Raw genomic sequence first — 20865 nt, forward strand, 5'->3', positions numbered from 1 at the left:
TTTTAGTTTTTGCAAATTGTTACTTGTCACTTTTTGACATCTATCAAGAAGGATATTTGGACTAGGTCCCATAGTCGCAACATTGCCATTAAAAAGGCGTTTTGCACTAAGTAACAATAAAAAGATATTTTTCTACTGGTTTTAACTGAAACTATTCGAATTCCAAAAAAGTTTTTAGGACATTTTAGTCTTCAAATATGATCAGGAATATCTGCTGGGCTGTTAAAATCGCTCGGGTTCCTCGTGGGCACGTGATATAACTACGAGAGACGATTTTTACAACTGTCCCCGGGATATTGCTGAACAGATACGACCATCAAGAAAAGAGCCCCACAGAGAGAGAAGCAGAGAGAGTATAAAGGCCGGCAACGCACTTGTAACATCAGGGATGCGTCTGCTCGTTTGCCTCCTACGTACTATGTATCATAGTCAAATCTTGGGGTAGCCAATATTCTAACAATCGTTAAGGCTAACGTTTGGTATACCTACAAACTTAGAAAGGCGCGGACTCTACTTATTTACATTTACATTGCCCAAATTTAAGTATGTCCCTAGATAAAACCTTTATCAAAACGTAAGGGAAAGGTGCGAGGTAAACATACAGGACGTAAACAAATGACGATGTCATTCATTTGTTTATTCATAAGTTTTTATACTCGTACGTTACGCCGCCGGTGAAAAATGTCTCTTCCGCAACGTCGTAGTATTTAAGGACAATCACAGTAAGGTATCACAGGTTTTTAGAATAGACTTTTTAATTTTGAACTTTATTTATTTATTTTCGCTTGTGGCCTAACGGTAAGAGCGTGCGACTTGCAATCCGGAGGTCGCGAGTTCAAACCCCAGCTCGTACCAATGAGTTTTTCGGAACTTATGAACGAAATATCATTTAATATTTACCAGTCGCTTTTGGGTGAAGGAAAACATCGTGAGGAAACCGGACTTAATCCCAACAAGGCTTACTTTCCCCTCTGGGTTGGAAGATCAGATGGCAGTCGCTTTCGCAAAAACTAGTGCCTACGCCAATTCTTGGGATTAGTTGTCAAGCGGACCCCAGGCTCCCATTAGCCTTGGCAAAATGCCGGGATAACGCGAGGAAGATGATTTATTTATTTATTTTCGTTTGAATCATGCGATAAGGCCCATTTTTAACAATTAAACATTATTAAGGCCACAGAACGACTTGGCTCCGTGGTGCTCTTGGGTGTGTTCTTGTGTCTCAGTGGTTCGGCAATTTACCCCGGAGCATCCGAAACACGACACTTTTCGGCCAGATGGCCTCTGCAACGATCGCGGCAAGTGCACCACAAAAGACTGACGTATGCGCGATTGAAGCTGGAACCTGCTGAAAGCTGATACTTTTATTTGTCAGCGGTTTCCCAGGCTTATCCTAAAGAACTACCTAAGTCCAGGAATTTTGCTAAAAGCCAAGCGACAAACCGAAAGTTCCAAGATACCTACTGAATTGTCCAGAATTGTCGTGACTTTGGCGCGTGACTCACTAGTATACCATTATTGAGAAATGGACTACTCTATTTAATTCTACTCTGTACAACATCCACATGAATTAATCTTTGTAGTTTGACAAATGTAAATATAAAATAACAACAATATGCATAACAAATGCACTGTTATTTAGTGAACTAGCTGGTTTTGTGTATACAATTTAGAAAAATACTGGCACTTTTTAAATTGTCTTCTCTTCCAACTAGAATCTGTTCGGAAAGAGAATGGACCGCGAGCCAGGCGCAAATTTCGTCGGTCATCGCCTCCCGGGCGAAAACTCGTATAGCGGTAAACGGCTATGTATGATGAACCCTCGTGAACGTCAGCTGCCGCTCCGTTGGTGGGTTGAGGAATGGCAGCCACCGAAGCGCGTAACACGGTCTTTCCACCGCGATACAACCGGCTGACGATTTGTTTTATTAACAATAGCATCTAAACTATCATTTAACAAAGTATCAAACGGGAGGCGATGACGCCGATGACTGAAAATAATTTTCTTTTTTACATGTTCATGTGACCAGCTGACGGTCTTTCCACAGCGATACAATCGGCTGACGATTTTGTTTATTTACAATAGCATCTGAACTATCATCTGACAAAGTATCAAGCGGGAGGCGATGACAAAAAAAAAATTATAGACTTTATTTGCTGCCATTCGTCAACCCACCAACGGAGCGGCAGCTGACGTTCACGAGGGTTCATCATACATATCCGTTAACCACTATACGAGTTTTCGCCCGGGAGGCGATTGGTCATGAAATCTGTTCCTGGCCCGCGGTCTAGAAGTCGTGGAATGTATTGGGGCCCAATACATTCCACGACTATTCTCTTTCCACACAGACTAGTGAACAAATGATCTCAAATGAATGATCTGATATTGTTACGTATTCAAGCAAATAAATATTCTATTCTATTGTATTGTATTCTATTTAAATCAAATATTTTATTACTTTTTAGGGTTCCGTACCCAAAGGGTAAAAACGGGACCCTATTACTAAGACTCCGCTGTCCGTCTGTCCGTCTGTCTGTCTCTCACCAGGCTGTATCTCATGAACCGTGATAACCAGACAGTTGAAATTTCCACAGATGATGTATTTCTGTTGCCGCTATAACAACAAATACTAAAAACAGAATAATATAAATATTTAAATGGGGCTCCCATACAACGAACGTGATTTTTTTGCTGTTTTTTTCCGTAATGGTACGGAACCCTTCGTGCGCGAGTCCGACTCGCACTTGGCCGGTTTTTTTAATTTGTGTATTTTAAGTAGTCACTATAGTATATAATAAACTGAAATAGATGTCATATACTAAATAAAAAGTGACCAAGCCCTCCGGTGGCTGAAACCGAAATCAACCCGGCGTCTTCAGCATGACGCGGCTCGACCACAAGACCCGGTTCCACCCCCGTTTCTCTTAAGGGGCCCACTGACTATCAGTCCGCCGGACGATATCGGCTTGTCAGTTGTTCGGAACTGTCAAATTTTTGTTCTAACTGACAGGCCGATATCGTCCGGCGGACTGATAGTCAGTGGGCCCCTTTATCAAAACGATGATCTTAACTTTCAACATTGTAATACATCTTGAAGAATGTGCTTTGAAGAATATTGAATAAAATTAATGCTTATTGTCTTGTACCCGAATAAGTATTAGGCACGTTCGCGGCAACTCGTACATTTAATTTCTCTTTTTAATTGTATACCGTTCGTTACTTTACTTTTTTCTATAAAGAAAAACCTTATACAGAAAACATACCGAGTGTGTTTTTAAAGATTTTTTTATTTCTATTTGCACGAAAACTATAAATTATATTTTAATTTTCAAATCATTTAATTATATTGAATTTGTAAAAGAAACCACGCCGCTTAGAGCCAAAATTCCTTATAATTCTCATTTCATATCCTTTAGGGAAGCCCACATCCCACATTATTCAAGAAAGGCTGAAATAAATGGCTTGAAAAAAGACCTGCATTCAGCACCGAAACTTCAACCTTATCTTTTCACATATAAAGTCTTAAGTAAAACAATGATCATATTTAATATGGATTTCGGTTTAATATTTAGACATAATTATGGCAAATTGAAACATTGTGTCGGGAATTACTTCGGAATTAATGTCGAGGGTCGAGGCTCATATGTGGGAAATAGATTTATGTTAAGTACCTAAAGTACCTACAGGCTTAGGTCTAATAGGTTTGACGGTTAGTAAATGTAATGCGTAATTTGCATTGGCATTATTGTGTGGTTAGCAAGTATTGTCATTTAAGTATCGTTTAATATTAAAATATCTCGCGTTGGATAATATTAATTTTATGATAATGGTTACATAATACCGACTTTCTGTGGAAATCAATAAAAAAATGTATAACCTAGGTTATTGTTATATGTTTGTGTAGTAGGTTATGATTTAGGTAGATAGGATTATTATGGTTAAGCAGAGGTAACGTACACTTATGTTGTTGTATATTTTTTACTTTAAATTTAAATGATTCTATTATAAATTTTTTATTGCCATGTCAAAGGACCCTTGAGCCTTGAGACACAAATTAAAAAAAAAACAGTTACATAATTAAACTTTTTTGTAATCAACGGCAACAAAATAGAACAAACACATATGTGTGTGTGTGTGTTAAAAAATCGAGACCTAAATATTTAGGTCTCGATTTTTTATGCGTTTTTATTTATTATTCATGATAAAGTAAAATACATTTTATAAAAAAACTAAATTTATGTATAGTAGTGTGACTACTAAAAAAACACAAATCAAAATATGTAATAAAATAATTTGATTTGTTCCCAAACTTGTACATTTTATAAATTACATAAAAACTCGCCAAACTGAAGTTTGAGATGAAATGATATAATAGATATTGCAAATGGGTTAAAAAGTAAGATGATTACAAAACGTTCATGTACTATATAGTTAGTAACAGTCTTATTTGTCGAAGCTAGCATGATCCAGTGAACTCATAACATGATGTGTACACCCAAGTATCTGTTCAATCTCGATGGGACTAGGAAATTGGGCCCAAAATTCCCACATAATCCAACTCCATTTTATTTAACGAACTTGATCAGTATTCGAACACGAGATCGGTCTCTGTACTGCAGCACAAATATTAGCACCTTTATTCCTTTGAGATAAAGTTGCAAATTGAGCGAATATTTGTATCTCACATGGATATATTACATATGCGCGGCACGATTTCGGAGTTAGCTTGGGAATGAGATTCCTCTGAAATGAAATTTTGGAGATGCATGGAGTAGATATGGTCTAATAATAGATACCAGAGAAGATATATATGTTACGGGCAACTTGATAAGTCCAGTCACTATAAATAATGACCGGTCTGTACGCATAATGCCCGCATCGGGCAGTATGAATAATGACTACCCTACCTTGGACGATGTAATCAAACCGATGAGCTGTAGTGTGTTTAGTTTAGGTAAGAAAGAAACTACTTACAGAAAAGAAGGTTTAGAACTGCAACCCCGCACAGAAAGGAACTACTTGCAGAAAAAGAAGGATTAGAACTGCAACCTGGGGAGTTGCAATCAAAAAAATCATACCGAAATCTTATTAAATGTCATTCTAATAAGTCATTTCAAAACAGGCAATTAGAAATATTTTAACTAAGTATGTAATTGTCGTGAGAGTCGAATACTTACATATATAAAATTTTCGTGACCCCTGATTTAGCTAATAACACTGAATGTCATAAGAATAGAAAAACCGGCCAAGTGCGAGTCGGACTCGCGTTCCACAATTTAAACAATGTATTTTTTATGTGAAACATGCGTGAAATGTCTTTAAAAAACCCGTAGGGGTCGGATCAAAAACTAAGTAATTAAGTCCGACTCACGCTTGACTGCACATTTCTAATAGGTTTTCCTGTCATCTATAGGTAAAGATCTATTTTGTGTATTTTTGCGAAATTATAGACCCAGTAGTTTCGGAGATAAATGGGGGGGGGGAATGGTAATTTTTTGCCTATTTTCTTGAATAACTTCTCAACTGTTTATCGTAAAATTATAAAAAAATATATATTTGAGATTCTCACAATGAGCTCTTTCATTTAATATGTTACAAGATATAGTTTGAAAACTTGACTTTATTTTTGAATTTTCTCATTTACCCCCCAAAAGTGGCCCCCGTGTTCAAAATTAATTTATTTACGTTACATTACCGTCTTTGGGTCACAAACTTACATATGTATACCAAATTTCAACTTAATTGGTCCAGTAGTTTCGGAGAAAATAGGCTGTGACAGACGGACAGACAGACAGACGCACGAGTGATCCTATAAGGGTTCCGTTTTTTCCTTTTGAGGTACGGAACCCTAAAAAGCAACCTAAATTGTGTTTATTTCTAAAAAAATAATTAATTTGCAAAGGCGTGTTAAATTCCAAGGTGACAAAATAAATGTTAGTGAAAATTGGCGCAAAATAGCCCAATATCATTAAAACTACACCAAACCTGTTTGGCTCGTCATGAACCGCGAAGCGCAAATAAAACTCTAATATTGAAATATCCTCAATTTTAATATCGCTAATACAAGAGACCGTTCATACATCCCGAGCTGTATCAGCCATATTATACGCGTAGGCCGAGAGACGGGGGTAAATTTGTTTACCTCACTGTGCTAAAGTTAAATGTTCCTGCTTGTAAATGCGTTAATTATTAAAATGTGCCATTCTCAACCAAAAGGGTACTTATTGTCGGTTGTCGATAAGGCGCTATTTCCATATAGTTCCAATTTGAAATCAACCTTATCGACAAGCGACAATGTGGTACCTTTTGGTTGAAAACGTCACAAATGATCTGAACTAAGAATATGAATCGATGAATCAGAAGTATTCTTGTTCCTATACTAAAAATTAATGAAGTCAGTTGAAGTTTGTGCCTGTTATTGTTGTGTAATGCGAAGTAAACAAAGCATGTGGCTGGTGATATTTCTATTTTTCGAGCATGAATAAATATTGTTGTTTGATACGCTTGCACTAAATAAAAGTACCCAAGGATACGGTTGAACCAGCATCTTTAGCATTAGCGGCAGGCATCAAAAGAAGGTGAACAGATAGCTTATGTATGGGTTTTGTCAATCGCAAATGTTGAAAACTATTTTAATTTCAGTTTTGGGCAGACGTCATGGTCTAACTACATTTTCTTTAGTACTTATTATGACATTTATTTCTAATTATAATCTTATAATTAGAATAAGGTGTTTTAGAATGTTTGACAATTCTGGTACCTAGTTAATATAAAAAAATGTAAAAAGTCTTAGTAGGGCATAAATCTTTTCTAAGAAGTTTTAGGTATGACTCATAGTCAATGACATCCATAATTTTCTGTCTGTCTCCCGGACCATGACTCTATGCATATTACGGACTCAGGTGTCTTATCTCTTCAAATATTAGCTCAAGCGTGGCCTTTGATTTTTGAAGCCCGTTAACGTTTCACGGGAATAATTAATATTTCATAATTGTTTCAGCCTGAACTTACATTGCGGGCGTTGGGTTTTGTATGAGTTGTGGGAAGAAGGGACAATAGAAGGATATATCTTCATGCAAGGGGTATTATTATACGACTTTATTAGTACAGTCCGAACTTTAGTGTCAAATGTTTTGTTATGTGCTTGTTCAAATTTAAATATTTACGTCTTAAAAAAACTTAATTATAAGTTATACTAATTTCTTGCACTTTTTTCTTATAAGAATAAGAGGTCATACTTTTACTTCACTCACGTACAGTCAAGGGCATAAATATATATACATTCCCAAAGTTCCAAAAATATGTGTACGCTCTTATCTTACACAATAAAGTCGTGTTCACATATTTTTGAGCCATTTGTCTGGATCGATATTTTTGCCCTCGACTGTACAATATAATGTATATATTTGCATTGTGAGTTTATATACAAATACATACTTGAATGCTCAGAAACTCAGAAAACTTTGCAAGCATGATAATAAAAAATAATTATGCTAAAAATTAAAATAAAAAACAGAAGTGGCTAAATTGCTGTAAAAAGATAAATGTTTTAAACAAAACAAAGGAATTCCAAAATAAGCAGAGATAAACAGTTTTAATACGTTAAGTTTCCACGGTAAAGAACCCAAATAAACGCGGTAGTAAATCATAAGGCATTTTCAGCGCAAAAAATGTTGAAACATTTAACACAGATAAGTGGCGTCTGAAATACGGTACGTGCCTCGGAGAGGCGTTGAAACTTTATAAATCTGAACTTGATTTGATATTGATCTAGACTTGAAAACAGAAGAGGCAATATATAGGATTGTAGAGCAATTTAGGGACGTAGTCCAGATCCTATTACGCGACTCTGACAATCGACACCTGGCACTGAAAATTCCCAGTTCATTTCCGGGCTTCGACCCTTCCCCCGTACTCAGTTACTTTATCAAAGTAACGACGGTAATTAATAACGTTAATATTTAGTTGTTGGACCGGCGATGTACCTACAGTCGCATCAGATACATTGGACCGGTCAAGGTGTTCAAAAATATCTGAACAACCACTCAACAACATAAACAAACATAGTTTTTAGGTTTAGTTTGTAGATTACTAACAAAATGGATCTTGTTATCTAAATAAATAAACGTTTTATTATTCTTATTACTGGAACTGAAATATGTATGAATGGCGAATTGTCACTGTCAGGTAAAAATTGTCAGCGTGGTTAAACAGCGAGGTAAAAACCTGATTTGCAATTTATGTTACTTTTGAAGGTATACCGTTCCTATTTTTATCGAACCTATACATCAGGTATATTGTATTGAAATCCAAATAACCAGGATCTAAAGGTAGAACAGAAGAAGATAAAAAAAAGTAAATAAATATAGTCTCGAGAGAATGACAGGCGATAGGGCAGCAAAAAGGGCCTACGTTGGACGCCACATAGGTCGACGCCCAGCAGGTCGTCCTGAGTACCGCTGGAGAGACCAAGTTGAGAAAGATCTACGCGCCCTGCAAGCAGAAAACTGGGAGGAGATCGCACAAAACAGGACGTGTTGGCGCCAAATCGTATCGCAGGCCAAGACTCACTTCGGGTCGCTGAGCCATTGGAGTTAGTTAGTTAGTTAGTTAAATAAATATAGACTGTAGATACACAAAAAAAAAGAACAGGAACTAAAATCCCAATCAAATTCTTACGGAATCCATAAAATAAATAAATCCCGAACCAAATTTTTAATACACATCAGTAACATTTATGCACGATAAAAGAATCGCTCAAAGAATTTTCCGCCCAATTTCACAAACAGGTTTTAACTTTTATCGCTCGCCAGTGGAAACACTTAAATTTTATTGAAACACAAATGTCCGATAGGTATTTTCATGGCGGACTTTTACACAAGCGTGTTTTGTGTCCTATCGTTCAAACTGTTAACTGAGATTTTAATATATACCTTATTACAACGATATACAATCTACCAATGGTTAGACAGTGGTGGTGCTAATAAACGAAGTCTGCGCTAAATACTGAAATAAACTGAAATAAATGTCATGTATGAAGGAAAAAATTACCATAGCCTCAAGTGTCCAGAGCTGGAATCGAACCAGCGTCCCCCGTTTACCGGACAGGTGCCTGAACCGCTCGGCTATCCGGTCACGGTGGCATGGCCGCGCTAAATCTATGCACTTTTTGTTTTAAAGATTGCATCAACGCCCAACGCCGCATAGCCGTTGGCGCTCGGACTATCTACACCTAAAATACACCTATAACTCACCCAACTGCAGTTTTTTAATTTTTTGAAGAAATAGATAAACGTAATAACATTTTCTACTTTTATTTCAAACCGTCCCAAAAGCAACGCAATATTTGGGGTCGGATCCGGCCGGCGGGCCGTAATAGTTAGACCTATTCTATAAGTTTATCTATTTCTATACCCAATAAGTCTATATAATCTGTCATATACCTATACTTATCATAAATCAATAAAGAATCAGTCGTAAAACCAGTCTACGCGTGTTATTTATTCCTCCGTGAATGGTGTTGCAGGCGTTCATAGGCTACGGTGACTGCTTACCATCAGGCGGGCGTATGCTTGTTTGCCACCGACGTGGTATAATTTTTATTATGGACCATTTTTTTGTCGATTTTATTTTTTAGTCAGATTCGGATAAAAATTGGTAGGTTTAAAGAGCTCTTCATTCAAGGTCGAAAAAAACACAAAATCCAAATTTGGGTCAAAAAATGTTTTCGTAACTCAGTTAAAGAATTTGTAGGACATACGGCGAAATTGCGCTTAAGTTGTTCAGAATAGAGAAAAAAACAACAAAATAAAAAATTGCCTACATGGCGCAGTCAGTAGGATACGAATTTGATTACAAATCAGCCCAACAGCTCAATAAGGTTCATAATTGCATCTCTTTCCCTTGTTACATCACACTACGGTACGTACGGTAGCGACACGTACTGCAACCCTATGAGGTACAGAACATTACGGCCCAAAGAATCTGGAATTTTCTGGATTCAACTTGCATTAGTAATGAGCTTGGGCCGTCACATAAGATCACTGTTTGGTCGACGTGACATGCAAAGGCCCACAACGCCCCAATAATAATAAATAATAATCTCTCTTCTCTGTCGTATCCCTCTTGACAGAGCGGTCGTGGTCACGTTGAGGCGTCCGCATCGGTAGTATAGACGGACACAGCTCTTCGCACGATCTCCCGCCATCTCTCCCTGTTGGCAGACTGTCTAGCACACTCAGATACGCGGTTTCCCACTGCGGACTAATAATGTTTTATTTATTTCCAGCCACATCACGCAGACAGCGAGCTGGCTGCCTCCAGTAGAGAGCTGGCCCAGCTCCAGAGATGGCAGCAGAAGCAGCCAGGAACCAGAAGAAGAAGAACTGCCGTATGGGTGGGAGCAGGCGTTGGATAGCCGGGGGAAGGCTTATTACATCAAGTGAGAATAGAATCATAGAATATTTAATTTTGAGAATTCAATTAGACAACCGTGAAGATATTTCGCAAGCAACTTTGGTAGGGACGTGACGCATATAGCGACTACCTTATTAATAAGCTGTATAAATCATTAGAATATACTGTCAAATTAAAAGCACAGAAATATTTTCTGTGATTAAAAGCTTAGTTCTACTTCATGCATCTGGCAGAAGAGCATAGGAAACTAGAATTTAGATTAAGGTAATATTTGTAAAACTTGACAACTTAAAATTGCTTGTTGCTAGGAATAATTATTGGAATAATTAGTTATTTATGATACAAGTGCGGAAAAGAGGAAATTCGAAACGAGTGGCGATAAATTAAAACACGACCGCAGGGAGTGTTTTAAATCGACACGAGTTGCGAATTACCTATTCGCATGTGTATCGTACAACGTTTTACAGTACATATGGCCCTTTAAACTTTCGACATATGCACGAAATTGTGTATGCACCATATGTACTGTAAAGAATATTTTGACTCTTGACACAGAAACAGATGTTCTTTTGCCACTGTTTCCGACGGTGGAATACAATATCTTTACATATGACTTTTGTTACTCAAGTCTCAAATATTGCCTCTTATATTATCTATATGACTTATATTATATGACATACCTATATAAAATACTAAGGGTCACTGAGCTAAGCCAAAACTGAACAGGCAGACGGACATTGCGAAATTAATAGGCTACGTTATCTTTAGAACAAAAAAAGAATATTACAAAATTTATTGTATAGGAAACGTAAAATGTAGGGTGATTATTATCGTATTTTTGTCCCCCTTATTTTTTTTGAAATATCTACTTTTAACAAAGTGTTTCGACATTTTGGTAAGTAATAGTGTTTTTTTTGGAGTGGCGGTCCCTGTCTTGTATCAAACTCATCAATGAAATTATTTAAAATGTACAGACTACGTCAAAATAATATATGTCCAAAATAAATTAACCCCCACGCACGGAGAGGGACACGGCAGACACACACAGTCCAAGACCAAAGGAAAAGTGTTTTGTGAAAATCGTTTCTTTGATTTACTTTAGTGACGTTAGAAAGTTTTACCGTTAGCTTTGTATATATTTTAGACAAATACATAATCTAATAAACTCCCGGACTCAATAACATAGATTAGTTTAATTTTAAGATTTTAATTTATTGAATTTTATACTTATACTGTTTTAATTTTCAAAATTTCAAAATTATCGGAAGAATTAGTATATGCTTATAAATTTTGATTTGTAATTTTGAATATTTGAATTTTAATCCTTTTAATTTTTATTTCAATTTTTTTTTTTATGATATAATTGTTCGTTTATTTATATTTTTTGACTTGGTTTATGAATTTTGTGATTGATTATTTTTAATTATTTTTAATTCTACTTGTAAATAGTGTGTAGGTACATAATATGGACTATTTGTCTGCAATAAACGATTACGATTACGATAATCTAATTTAACCATTGTTTTCAGCCATGTCAACAAGACGACAACGTACGTGTCACCCGAGGGTTGCTCCTGCGAGTCCCCACCCGCGCCACGCGACGTTACACTCGAACGGGATCCAGAGTTGGGCTTCGGGTTCGTGGCGGGCTCCGAGCGGCCCGTACTTGTTCGCTTTGTCACTGACAACTCACCCAGCGTTGGGAAGGTTAGTATATCATCAAAATGTCTAGGACAAAACGATAGGGGGCGCTTCACGTTTTTTGTTAACACATGTTGAGCTTTTATGTATTTTCAGGCAACTAGTAGAATACTTAAATACCTTAAAAACGAACATACATAACTATTATTTAAAAAAAACTAGTAAAACACTTTTTAAGCGACAAGACGGTATGATTTCGTTGAATCGTTTGCTCTTGAGTCGGATTCGGTAGTTATTCCGGAACCTCCACCAATTCATACTAATATTATAAATGCGAAAGTCTGTCTGTCTGTCTGTCTGTCTGTCTGTCTGTGTGTTACCTCTTCACGCTTAAACCGCTGAACCGATTTAGTTGAAATTTGGCGTAGAGATAGTTTGAGTCCCGGGGAAGGACATAGGATAGTTTTTATCCCCAAAAACATCCCTTAAGAGGGTGAAAAGCGAGGTGGAATCATGGTGGAATTGAGATAATTAATGAGTTGCCTAATATTTGTGTGCATATTATACTCAAATTGAATGATTGCTATAAGTAAATATTCTTACTCTTGCTGGGGTTACTAAGTCCACGCAGACGAAGTCGCGGGCAAAAGCTAGTAGGTACATAAATAAAGACTTTAATTCCTTGAACACAATACAAATAAAATACATAACAAATGTAAGTATTGCAAAGTACTGAAAAACGTGGGCATTTCTGATACATAAAGTTTCTATTAAATGTTATGAAAACCTATGTAACATATTATTATCGGTTAGGAAACTGATTTCAAGTTTTAATGCCGGAAAAACATTAAACTTAATACTTAAATGCTGAAATCCCCACTTTACAAAGTCAATCTTATATTTTCTCTCGTAACCAAATCTAAATCAAGTCAATACAATTGCCGGTACTTGAGTGTAACTTTCTTAAAGTTAACGTTAACAATGTTGTCTTAATTAATTACATCATTGTATCGTGGGGCCAATCAGCGAGTAGAAGTTACAAGGGGAACGCTAACTTTTCACCCGGGATACACACAGTTTACATTGTTTACTCGTAAAGCAGTTGTTTAACTGTGTTTGTGTTAAACCGAAAAAAAAATCTTATACGAATGAAAAATTTACCAAAGCCTCCAGTGTCCAGAGCTGGAATCGAACCAGCGTCCCCCGTTTCCCGCACAGGTGCCTGAACCACTTAGCTATCGGGCCACGGTGGCATGGGTCGAAATTTCCAAGTATATAGCAATCTCCTGAAGGCTTGTGGCGCCCCCTGTTTGGTGTTTACAACGAAGCGAGAAACAACGATGAGTAGACTCATATAGCTTGTATACATGCCCAGAAAATTACCTTTGAAGTATTTTTTATAATTATTAAGTTTAGAAACTTTTTTAAGCAAAAAACACATCGGTTTTAAATTGTCTGTTACTTGTGCTAGATATATACGAGTATGTACCTAGTTTTACTTGTTATTAGGAGTTTATGAGCTAAAAACCGTAAGCGCCATTAAAATGGAACACTAACCTGTCGTCCAAAGCAAGTAAGTAGTTAACCATTCAATATCAGCAAGTTTTACGATAGTTTTAATGTAATCGTCCAAAGGCATTTAGGGAGTAAAAGTTGTTGTACGTACATGATACATCTAAGGCGTTCATTAATTCTTTATTTTATTTTTTATCCAAATCCATCATAAAATCAAGCACAGATTAATGAGTTTCTCTCAAGTAAGTAAGTAATCATTTATCTTCAATCAATCTGACAGATTGTGCATGTTTGTTTACAGATGTTACAATAGTATGTATAGCGAGTATCACAGTCAACCGGTTTATGGTATCAAAACTGTATGCGAAGCTCTTATGAGATCACTTCGGTCTTGCAAATCGGTTATTTTTCCAAAAGATGTAGGGAGGGTCGAAAATTAGCAAAATTCTGACACATAAATAATGGACACCTCAGTTGAGATACTGCAAACTTTATTATACTGTGCCGTTGCGGTGTGTGGAGTCTCTTATTTCTAGGGGATTGAGTTCTTTCATCTTAAGTAATGACTTTCTTACGTTTTATCTTTAAACTTTGTAAAGTGATGTAAATATGAAAAACAGGCCATACTTCTCCTTTGTTTGATGTTTTGGAAGTTTCTAACTTTGAGTATATTTTGGATAAGTACCTAATTTGCGTAAACGATTTCGTATTTTGTACAAGCTTGTATTGTAATAAATCTATATTGAAGAATTTCGTAAAAAAAAATTGTGAAACGAGCTCGATGAGCGAACGATACGGTAATTTCTCTCTATCATTCTTCCATATGCGACAGAGACAGTTTCCTCTCGTTCGCTCCGGAGCGTAAACAATTGGCATCTCGGCTACGCACCCAGTTCAGGCGCATCATATTTTGTCCTGTAAAATTATTGACTTGTTTAAACGGAGAAATTTTAAATACAATTTCCACAATTCCAGTTGGAGCCGGGCGACCAGATCCTGTGCGTGAACGGCTCGGACGTGTCGACGGCGGCGCGCGAGCACGTGATCGCGGCCGTGCGCGCGTGCGCCGAGCGCGTGGCGCTGCGCGTGTGCCAGCCCGCGCGCACCGGCAACCCCGCGCGGCGCTCGGCGCTGCTCTCGCACGCTAAACGAGCAAGGTATTTACAACTTTAGGCCCACAGCACACGGAGCGTAAGCGTGTCGTAGAAACGTTACGAGTACGAGACGCGTAGAGTTCTGGGCACCAAGCGTCACGTAAGCGTAATCGAAAAGCGTAAGTGTATTTAAGTGAAATTTCATTAGTTGAAATCATGGCGTCCCTGGCGTCAGATGTCTTCGGCGGATGTATCGAGGATCGTACTTTCTCGTCAGATGATGATTTTTTATTGTTTGATTATGTCAGAAGTTTTGTTTTTTACGCCTATATTACGCCCCGCCTGTCATAATGACGACAGAAATCTCATACGCTACGCTACGACGACGCTTCGTGTGCGGACTTGTTTGAACTTGTTCGTGATCGTAGCGCTCTCGTTCTACACGCGCATTACGATACGCTTACGCGTCTCTTTCGTTACGACGCCGTGTGCTGAGGGCCAATCTCCGATTACGAACACCATTTTATTTATTTAAGCCATTTAATTCCTAAATAATTATACACATATTTATATTTCATTATTAAATTAAAAACATAATAATAGTAATACATTAATAAATTAAATTAAATAATTATTTAACATGCATGTTTAAGTCGGTAGTAATTTTATACAATATTTTAATTATTTTTATTATTAAGGACCTCTTGACGAGTAAAGGCCTCCTCCATTTTACTCCACATTCACGAACACCATAATACGCTATAAGTATTCAGCATTTCATGTGTTCCAATCGAACATTTATATGGGCTTCAGCAGCACCTGAAAAACAACATAAATCTTAACCCCTCGTATGCTTAGACACGTGGGAATTTCAATGATCAATTTTGACAGGCAACATACGCGTTGTTAATGTAGGTATTATAGAAAAACCTAAAGGTTTTTTAGGAAGCTTCTATACAAATGGCGCCCCGAAATTCATATACATATTTTATCCCTTGGCTGTTATACCAAGTTACTTACAATAATTGATAACAATTCTTATAACGCGTAACAACTTTTTACACATATTTTACTACTTCCAGGTTGCGAGCTCGACCTCCGAGGGTACGATTTGCGGATTCTGTGCAGTTAAATGGAGCCCCCATGTACCCTGTAAGTATTTGGACGAATCTGTTATCACAGAAATATAAACTATGGACGTATACAATCTTCTTAAAGTTCTCGTTAGTGCAATAGTCTCGAGGCGAAGCCGAGGTTGTAATCTGAGACTTGCGCCGCGTGCATCAGACAAATGTGAACGCAACCATATTAAATGTATGAAACCGATATGCGTCACGACACAACACAACACGGCACGACAGACAGATGTGAACCGGGCTTTATTTACTGGTCGAGGTGTAGGTATATACTATTTGTCTGTTCGACGGAGCCAGATCAAGGCAACTTTGTTTAGCGCAGCGGGCCGAAAGATGACGGTTTCTACACGGAGAACAGAAAAATACCGGGCAGACCCAGACGATTCCATGGACCAGCCCATCAGGCATTGAACGAGTGGCATACTCTTACCTTCTGCTCAAATATTTTTTCTGTCGAAGAAAAACACTTCTTGCCACTGTTTTTGACATACAAGAAACAAGCACATCAAAAAAATCATTTGTATAATCCTATAACCTCGTAATGCCCACGGTTCTACCCGTAGTACTCTACTTCAATGTAACTTTTAAAAAATCAGTTGGAACAGAGGTGCATGTATTATGTTTTATTCTATTTCAAGAATAAACAAAATCAACCATATTTCCTTCACTATTGATTTCTAATTCCAATGGCATTTTTGTTAGTATTGTCAGCTTTAAGAAGCATGAACACGTCAACTAAATCGTATTCTTTTTCATTTCAGCCTTCAGCCTTCTCTCTCGGCGACCTCTGCCTTCCCCCCATGGCGAATGTCCTCAAAGTGTTCCTCGAGAACGGACAGACCAAATCCTTCAAATACGACACGACGACCACAGTGGCTGATGTTGTGACGAGTTTGAAGGATAAGTTGTGTATAATAGCTGAAGAACACTTTAGTCTGGTGGTGGAACATGTGAAGAGTGTGAGGAGAAATAAGCTGACGCTTTTGGATCCTAAGGAATCTTTAGCACGGGTACGTGACATTTTTTTTTAATAAATCATAATCATAATCTTTTTTTTTTTAAAGAACATCCACATCATACATATTATAACTTACACTAACAACATTTTAAAAGGTAATAAATACTGATATATATGACAATTATGGAGTACATAACATTGACTAAAAGCATCGCAATGAGATCACACTTAACCTAAAACTATACAATTAAATCTAAAATCTAAAATTATACTAATTAATTATATTTTATTATATTTTATTTTATTATTATTATTTTCAGCCTATTATTTTATTTTATTTTATTTAACTCCAGACAACAATGGTCCACAATAATACAAATTTAAAATTACAATTAAATTAAAATAGGTTATAAATTAAATTACAACAGGTTATAAATTAAATTAAAATTACATAAATTAAAAATGACACTAAATTATAAACAATCATTTACTTGCTGGAGCCCGTACATGAACACTTACACAGTGACTCATATACGGGCAATCCAGCCGGTCTGCGATCATGGCCAGGACGCTGTTGCGGCTCGCGCGCACTCAATAAATAAGGATAATTGTTTAAATTAAGATGTTAACGATTATGAGACTTTAACAACTTGAATGTTTGCGGACCAAAGTTTATTCAGCTCGTGAACTTCTCTACACTTATCGCGAAGTTCAGTATTTCGAAGATTCATCATCTTCCACGCGTTTTCCCGGCATTTTGCCACGGCTCATGGGAGCCTGGGGTCCTAGACAAGTAATCCTAAGAATTGACGTAGACACTAGTTTTTACGAAGCGACTGCCATCTGACCTTCCAACCCAGAGGGGAAACTAGGTTAGGATTAGTCCGGTTTCCTCACGATGTTTTCCTTCACCGAAAAGCGACTGGTTAATATCAAATGATGAGTATTTCGAAGATTATGATCAAGTTTTAGCTGAAATTTTGTTAGCTGGAAGATGCTCGAATAGTTGTTAGATATTCTTCTTTTTACTAGTTACAATGTTATTAGTAACCAGGAACATTTTATCCCTTCATCTCCCAGCACTTTGAAATGTAAAACACCGCTAACTATCATCCGTTTTTGATTTTTCATACATTGTCTCGACGGGAGGTATCTTTTCTGCCACGCACGCGATGTTGGGACTTGAGGGGGTTAAATAAATTATTACTTTTTCCAGATCGCGTCTCGCCCCGGCTCACACAAGATGCGTTGTTTATTCCGCGCGGTATTCATGCCGACGTCAGCAGCCGACCTCGCACAAACAGATCTGGCAGCATTGGATTACTTATACATGCAGGTAATACAAGGACTGATACAATTCATTTGTTAATGTGAATTTAATTTATACTGTGAAAATAATAATGATTTGTTGAAATTTCGTTTGGAAGAAATTGTACTGTAATATTTGTTAAAATAAAGAATAGTTAATAATGTGACATACATAATGATGATAATTTAGTATAATTTCATAATGACATAATAATATAATATAAGTATGTACCTATTTAATGATATAGTTCGTAATGAAACATTTGATAGAATTGTATAATAACAGAAAGATGAATATGTAGAATTATATTAGAGTTAGTGTATAATCACATGAAATTATTACTAACAACACTATTAGCACGTAAGGTTTATCTGTAAGTGCTGATATGTATAATAATAAACAAATATTTAAGTTCTAGTTAAGTGAAGTTGTCTTGTCTGAGGATAAGAACGAAAGCGAAACGAAACTGACGTATTGATGCTGGGACTTTGATCAGAATTCCGAAAATATAGGAATCAGAGCGGCTGAGCCAAACAATAATTAAGTCCCAATTACGATTTAACTACAATAGGTCCCTAAGACACGTCTGGTCCCAAAAAACTGGCACCTAATTCTAACTTCCAAAGATACCAAATAATAATAAATAAAAAATAAAAAATTAAACAACTCGTAAGGATCTGTAAAGTATTCAAAGGATTGTATGACTTTATTACATCACATTTACAACAAGTGCTAAAACCTGTTACCTACTAATTTCTTTTCATTGTTTTAATAATTAATTTTAATTTATATTTCCAGTGCTGCAACGACGTGGCCCAAGAGCGATTCTCGCCAGAACTGCAGCCCGACGTCGCACTGCGACTAGCCGCGCTGCACATGCACCAGCACGCGCTCGCCAACAACCTGTCGCCGGCCAAACTCACCGTCAAAGCTGTCGAGTGAGTTATAATATAGTGGCTATGCGGCCTATGGGTAATTGGGTATGAACCCACGGCTCCGCCATTTTGAGGTGAGGTAAGAGAAATTATGGGGCAAGAGAATCACCTGTAAGAAAAATAACCATACATCAGTGGCGTAGCTAGACGATCTCTGGTTTGGTTTAGCTAGTTAGCTAGGCGTGGGCAAAGTGGGCCTTACCTACCTCACCACACAGAACCTCAGAACCTTTCTCATACGGTTTCTCTTGTGTGGTGGGGACCTGACTATTATTTAAAACTTAATCACAAAATTTCATGAGAACGGTTAAGAAATGCGACCTGTAGAAAACAGCTGGTCATAAAAAAGCATGTAGGGTATGCCTTTATTAGCCAAAACCCATGACGCGTTTTTACGGGTATCATCTGTTCTGTCGTCGTTCCCATCGTTTTAACAACAAATATAAAAATGAATACGAGTCCTTCGCCTCTTCGAGTCTTTGGCATTCGTTTCGTCCATATTAAAATTAGCAACCTGTACTTATGTCTGTTTTTTTAACGTTTCAGAAGAGAATTCGGTCTCGAACGCTTCGTACCAAGTGGTTTACTGGAAAGTATGAAGCGGAAAGAAATTCGACGACTAATCGGACACTTCCTAAAACTCAACTCGCAGATGACGGGGAGCCAACGACAGTTAACGCAGTTACAGGTAAATTAATAAACAATGTGTAAGCTGCGGGAAGTTTCCAATATTAGGGTTGATCCATTAATTACGTCACACGAATTTCGAGGTTTTTTGACCCCTTCCCCCTCCTTGTCACACTTGGTCACATTTGGCAAACCCCATCCCCCCTGGTGTGACGTCACATTTTTTTCAATGAAATCGGCAAATCTAATTAAGTATTATTGATATTTTTATTTTATCAATTATATTTTTGATTAAAGAAATATTAGTAGTTTTATAACCCAAAACAGATTAGAACAGAAAATTAAACGATTAAAAACGATTATCGTTCCAAAAACTTGTTATTTGACTGTACAGCGAATAAAACAATTTAAATAAGTTAATGTGACGTCACAAAGTTTGTGACTCCCCCATCCCCCTTGTCACAACATGTCCCGTTTTCTTGACCCCCTCCCCCCCCTAAACGTGTGATGTAATTAATGGATGACCCCTAAGTACTCGAAAATTTCTGGAAAATATTTTATTTATTTATTTATTTAATAAATCTTACAGCTATCTTTTTGTAGAATGTGAAGAAATTTTCGAAATAGACGTTTTTAAAGCGAGGAAAATTCATGATCCATTCGAACTGTCAGAAGGAACCGAGATCTTTCCATGTGGAAAATTTATCATCTGTCAAATTTTCCAACAGCACGACGGTCAATACCTAATCCTTTGATAATGATACAAATACATACTTACATACATACACCTTATTTAATCAAACAAAAACTATACTAAAATTTGCTAACATTTACTACTACTACGCTCTTACTACTCTTATACCTACCTAAAAAATAAGTTTTTCACTGGAATTCCAAACAAGTCTCATTGAACCTCGTTGAGTTACAGCCTCTTCGGAAGAAGTCTGTACTTATATTGTTTTAGGTTAAGTTTCGCAAAACTTCCAGCATACAGACTTTACAGCGGCTAGGCTTTGTGTAAATATTAAAGTAAAATTTCTGAAGAAAACCAAACCTTTGACATTTCAGGCGAAACTCCATTACTTGGACATCGTGGCGGGTCTCCCGAGCTACGGCGCCAAGTGCTTCGGCAGCACCCGACCGGAACGCGTGCTTCTAGTATCCCCACGCTTTGGCCTGAGTCAGATCATCTCTCGCGCTAACCCTGGGGTAAGTATTGTAAAGGTTTGTGACCTT

General features: G+C 37.2%; 1 protein-coding gene across 1 annotated transcript in view; it reads left to right on the forward strand.

Annotated features, from left to right (window-relative positions):
• The window catches only part of LOC134744835 (uncharacterized), a 332603-nt gene that overhangs the window by 305003 nt on the left and 6735 nt on the right, over positions 1–20865 (forward strand). Inside the window, exons 3-11 of the mRNA XM_063678753.1 lie at positions 10287–10439; positions 11944–12121; positions 14546–14727; positions 15747–15816; positions 16562–16810; positions 17975–18094; positions 18866–19005; positions 19549–19690; positions 20698–20838. Of these exons, the coding sequence (XP_063534823.1) occupies positions 10287–10439; positions 11944–12121; positions 14546–14727; positions 15747–15816; positions 16562–16810; positions 17975–18094; positions 18866–19005; positions 19549–19690; positions 20698–20838 (1375 nt within the window). The remainder of the gene's footprint in view (positions 1–10286; positions 10440–11943; positions 12122–14545; positions 14728–15746; positions 15817–16561; positions 16811–17974; positions 18095–18865; positions 19006–19548; positions 19691–20697; positions 20839–20865) is intronic.

Source organism: Cydia strobilella, chromosome 10 (assembly GCF_947568885.1).
Source record: "Cydia strobilella chromosome 10, ilCydStro3.1, whole genome shotgun sequence".
In the NCBI taxonomy this organism is placed as follows: domain Eukaryota; kingdom Metazoa; phylum Arthropoda; class Insecta; order Lepidoptera; family Tortricidae; genus Cydia; species Cydia strobilella.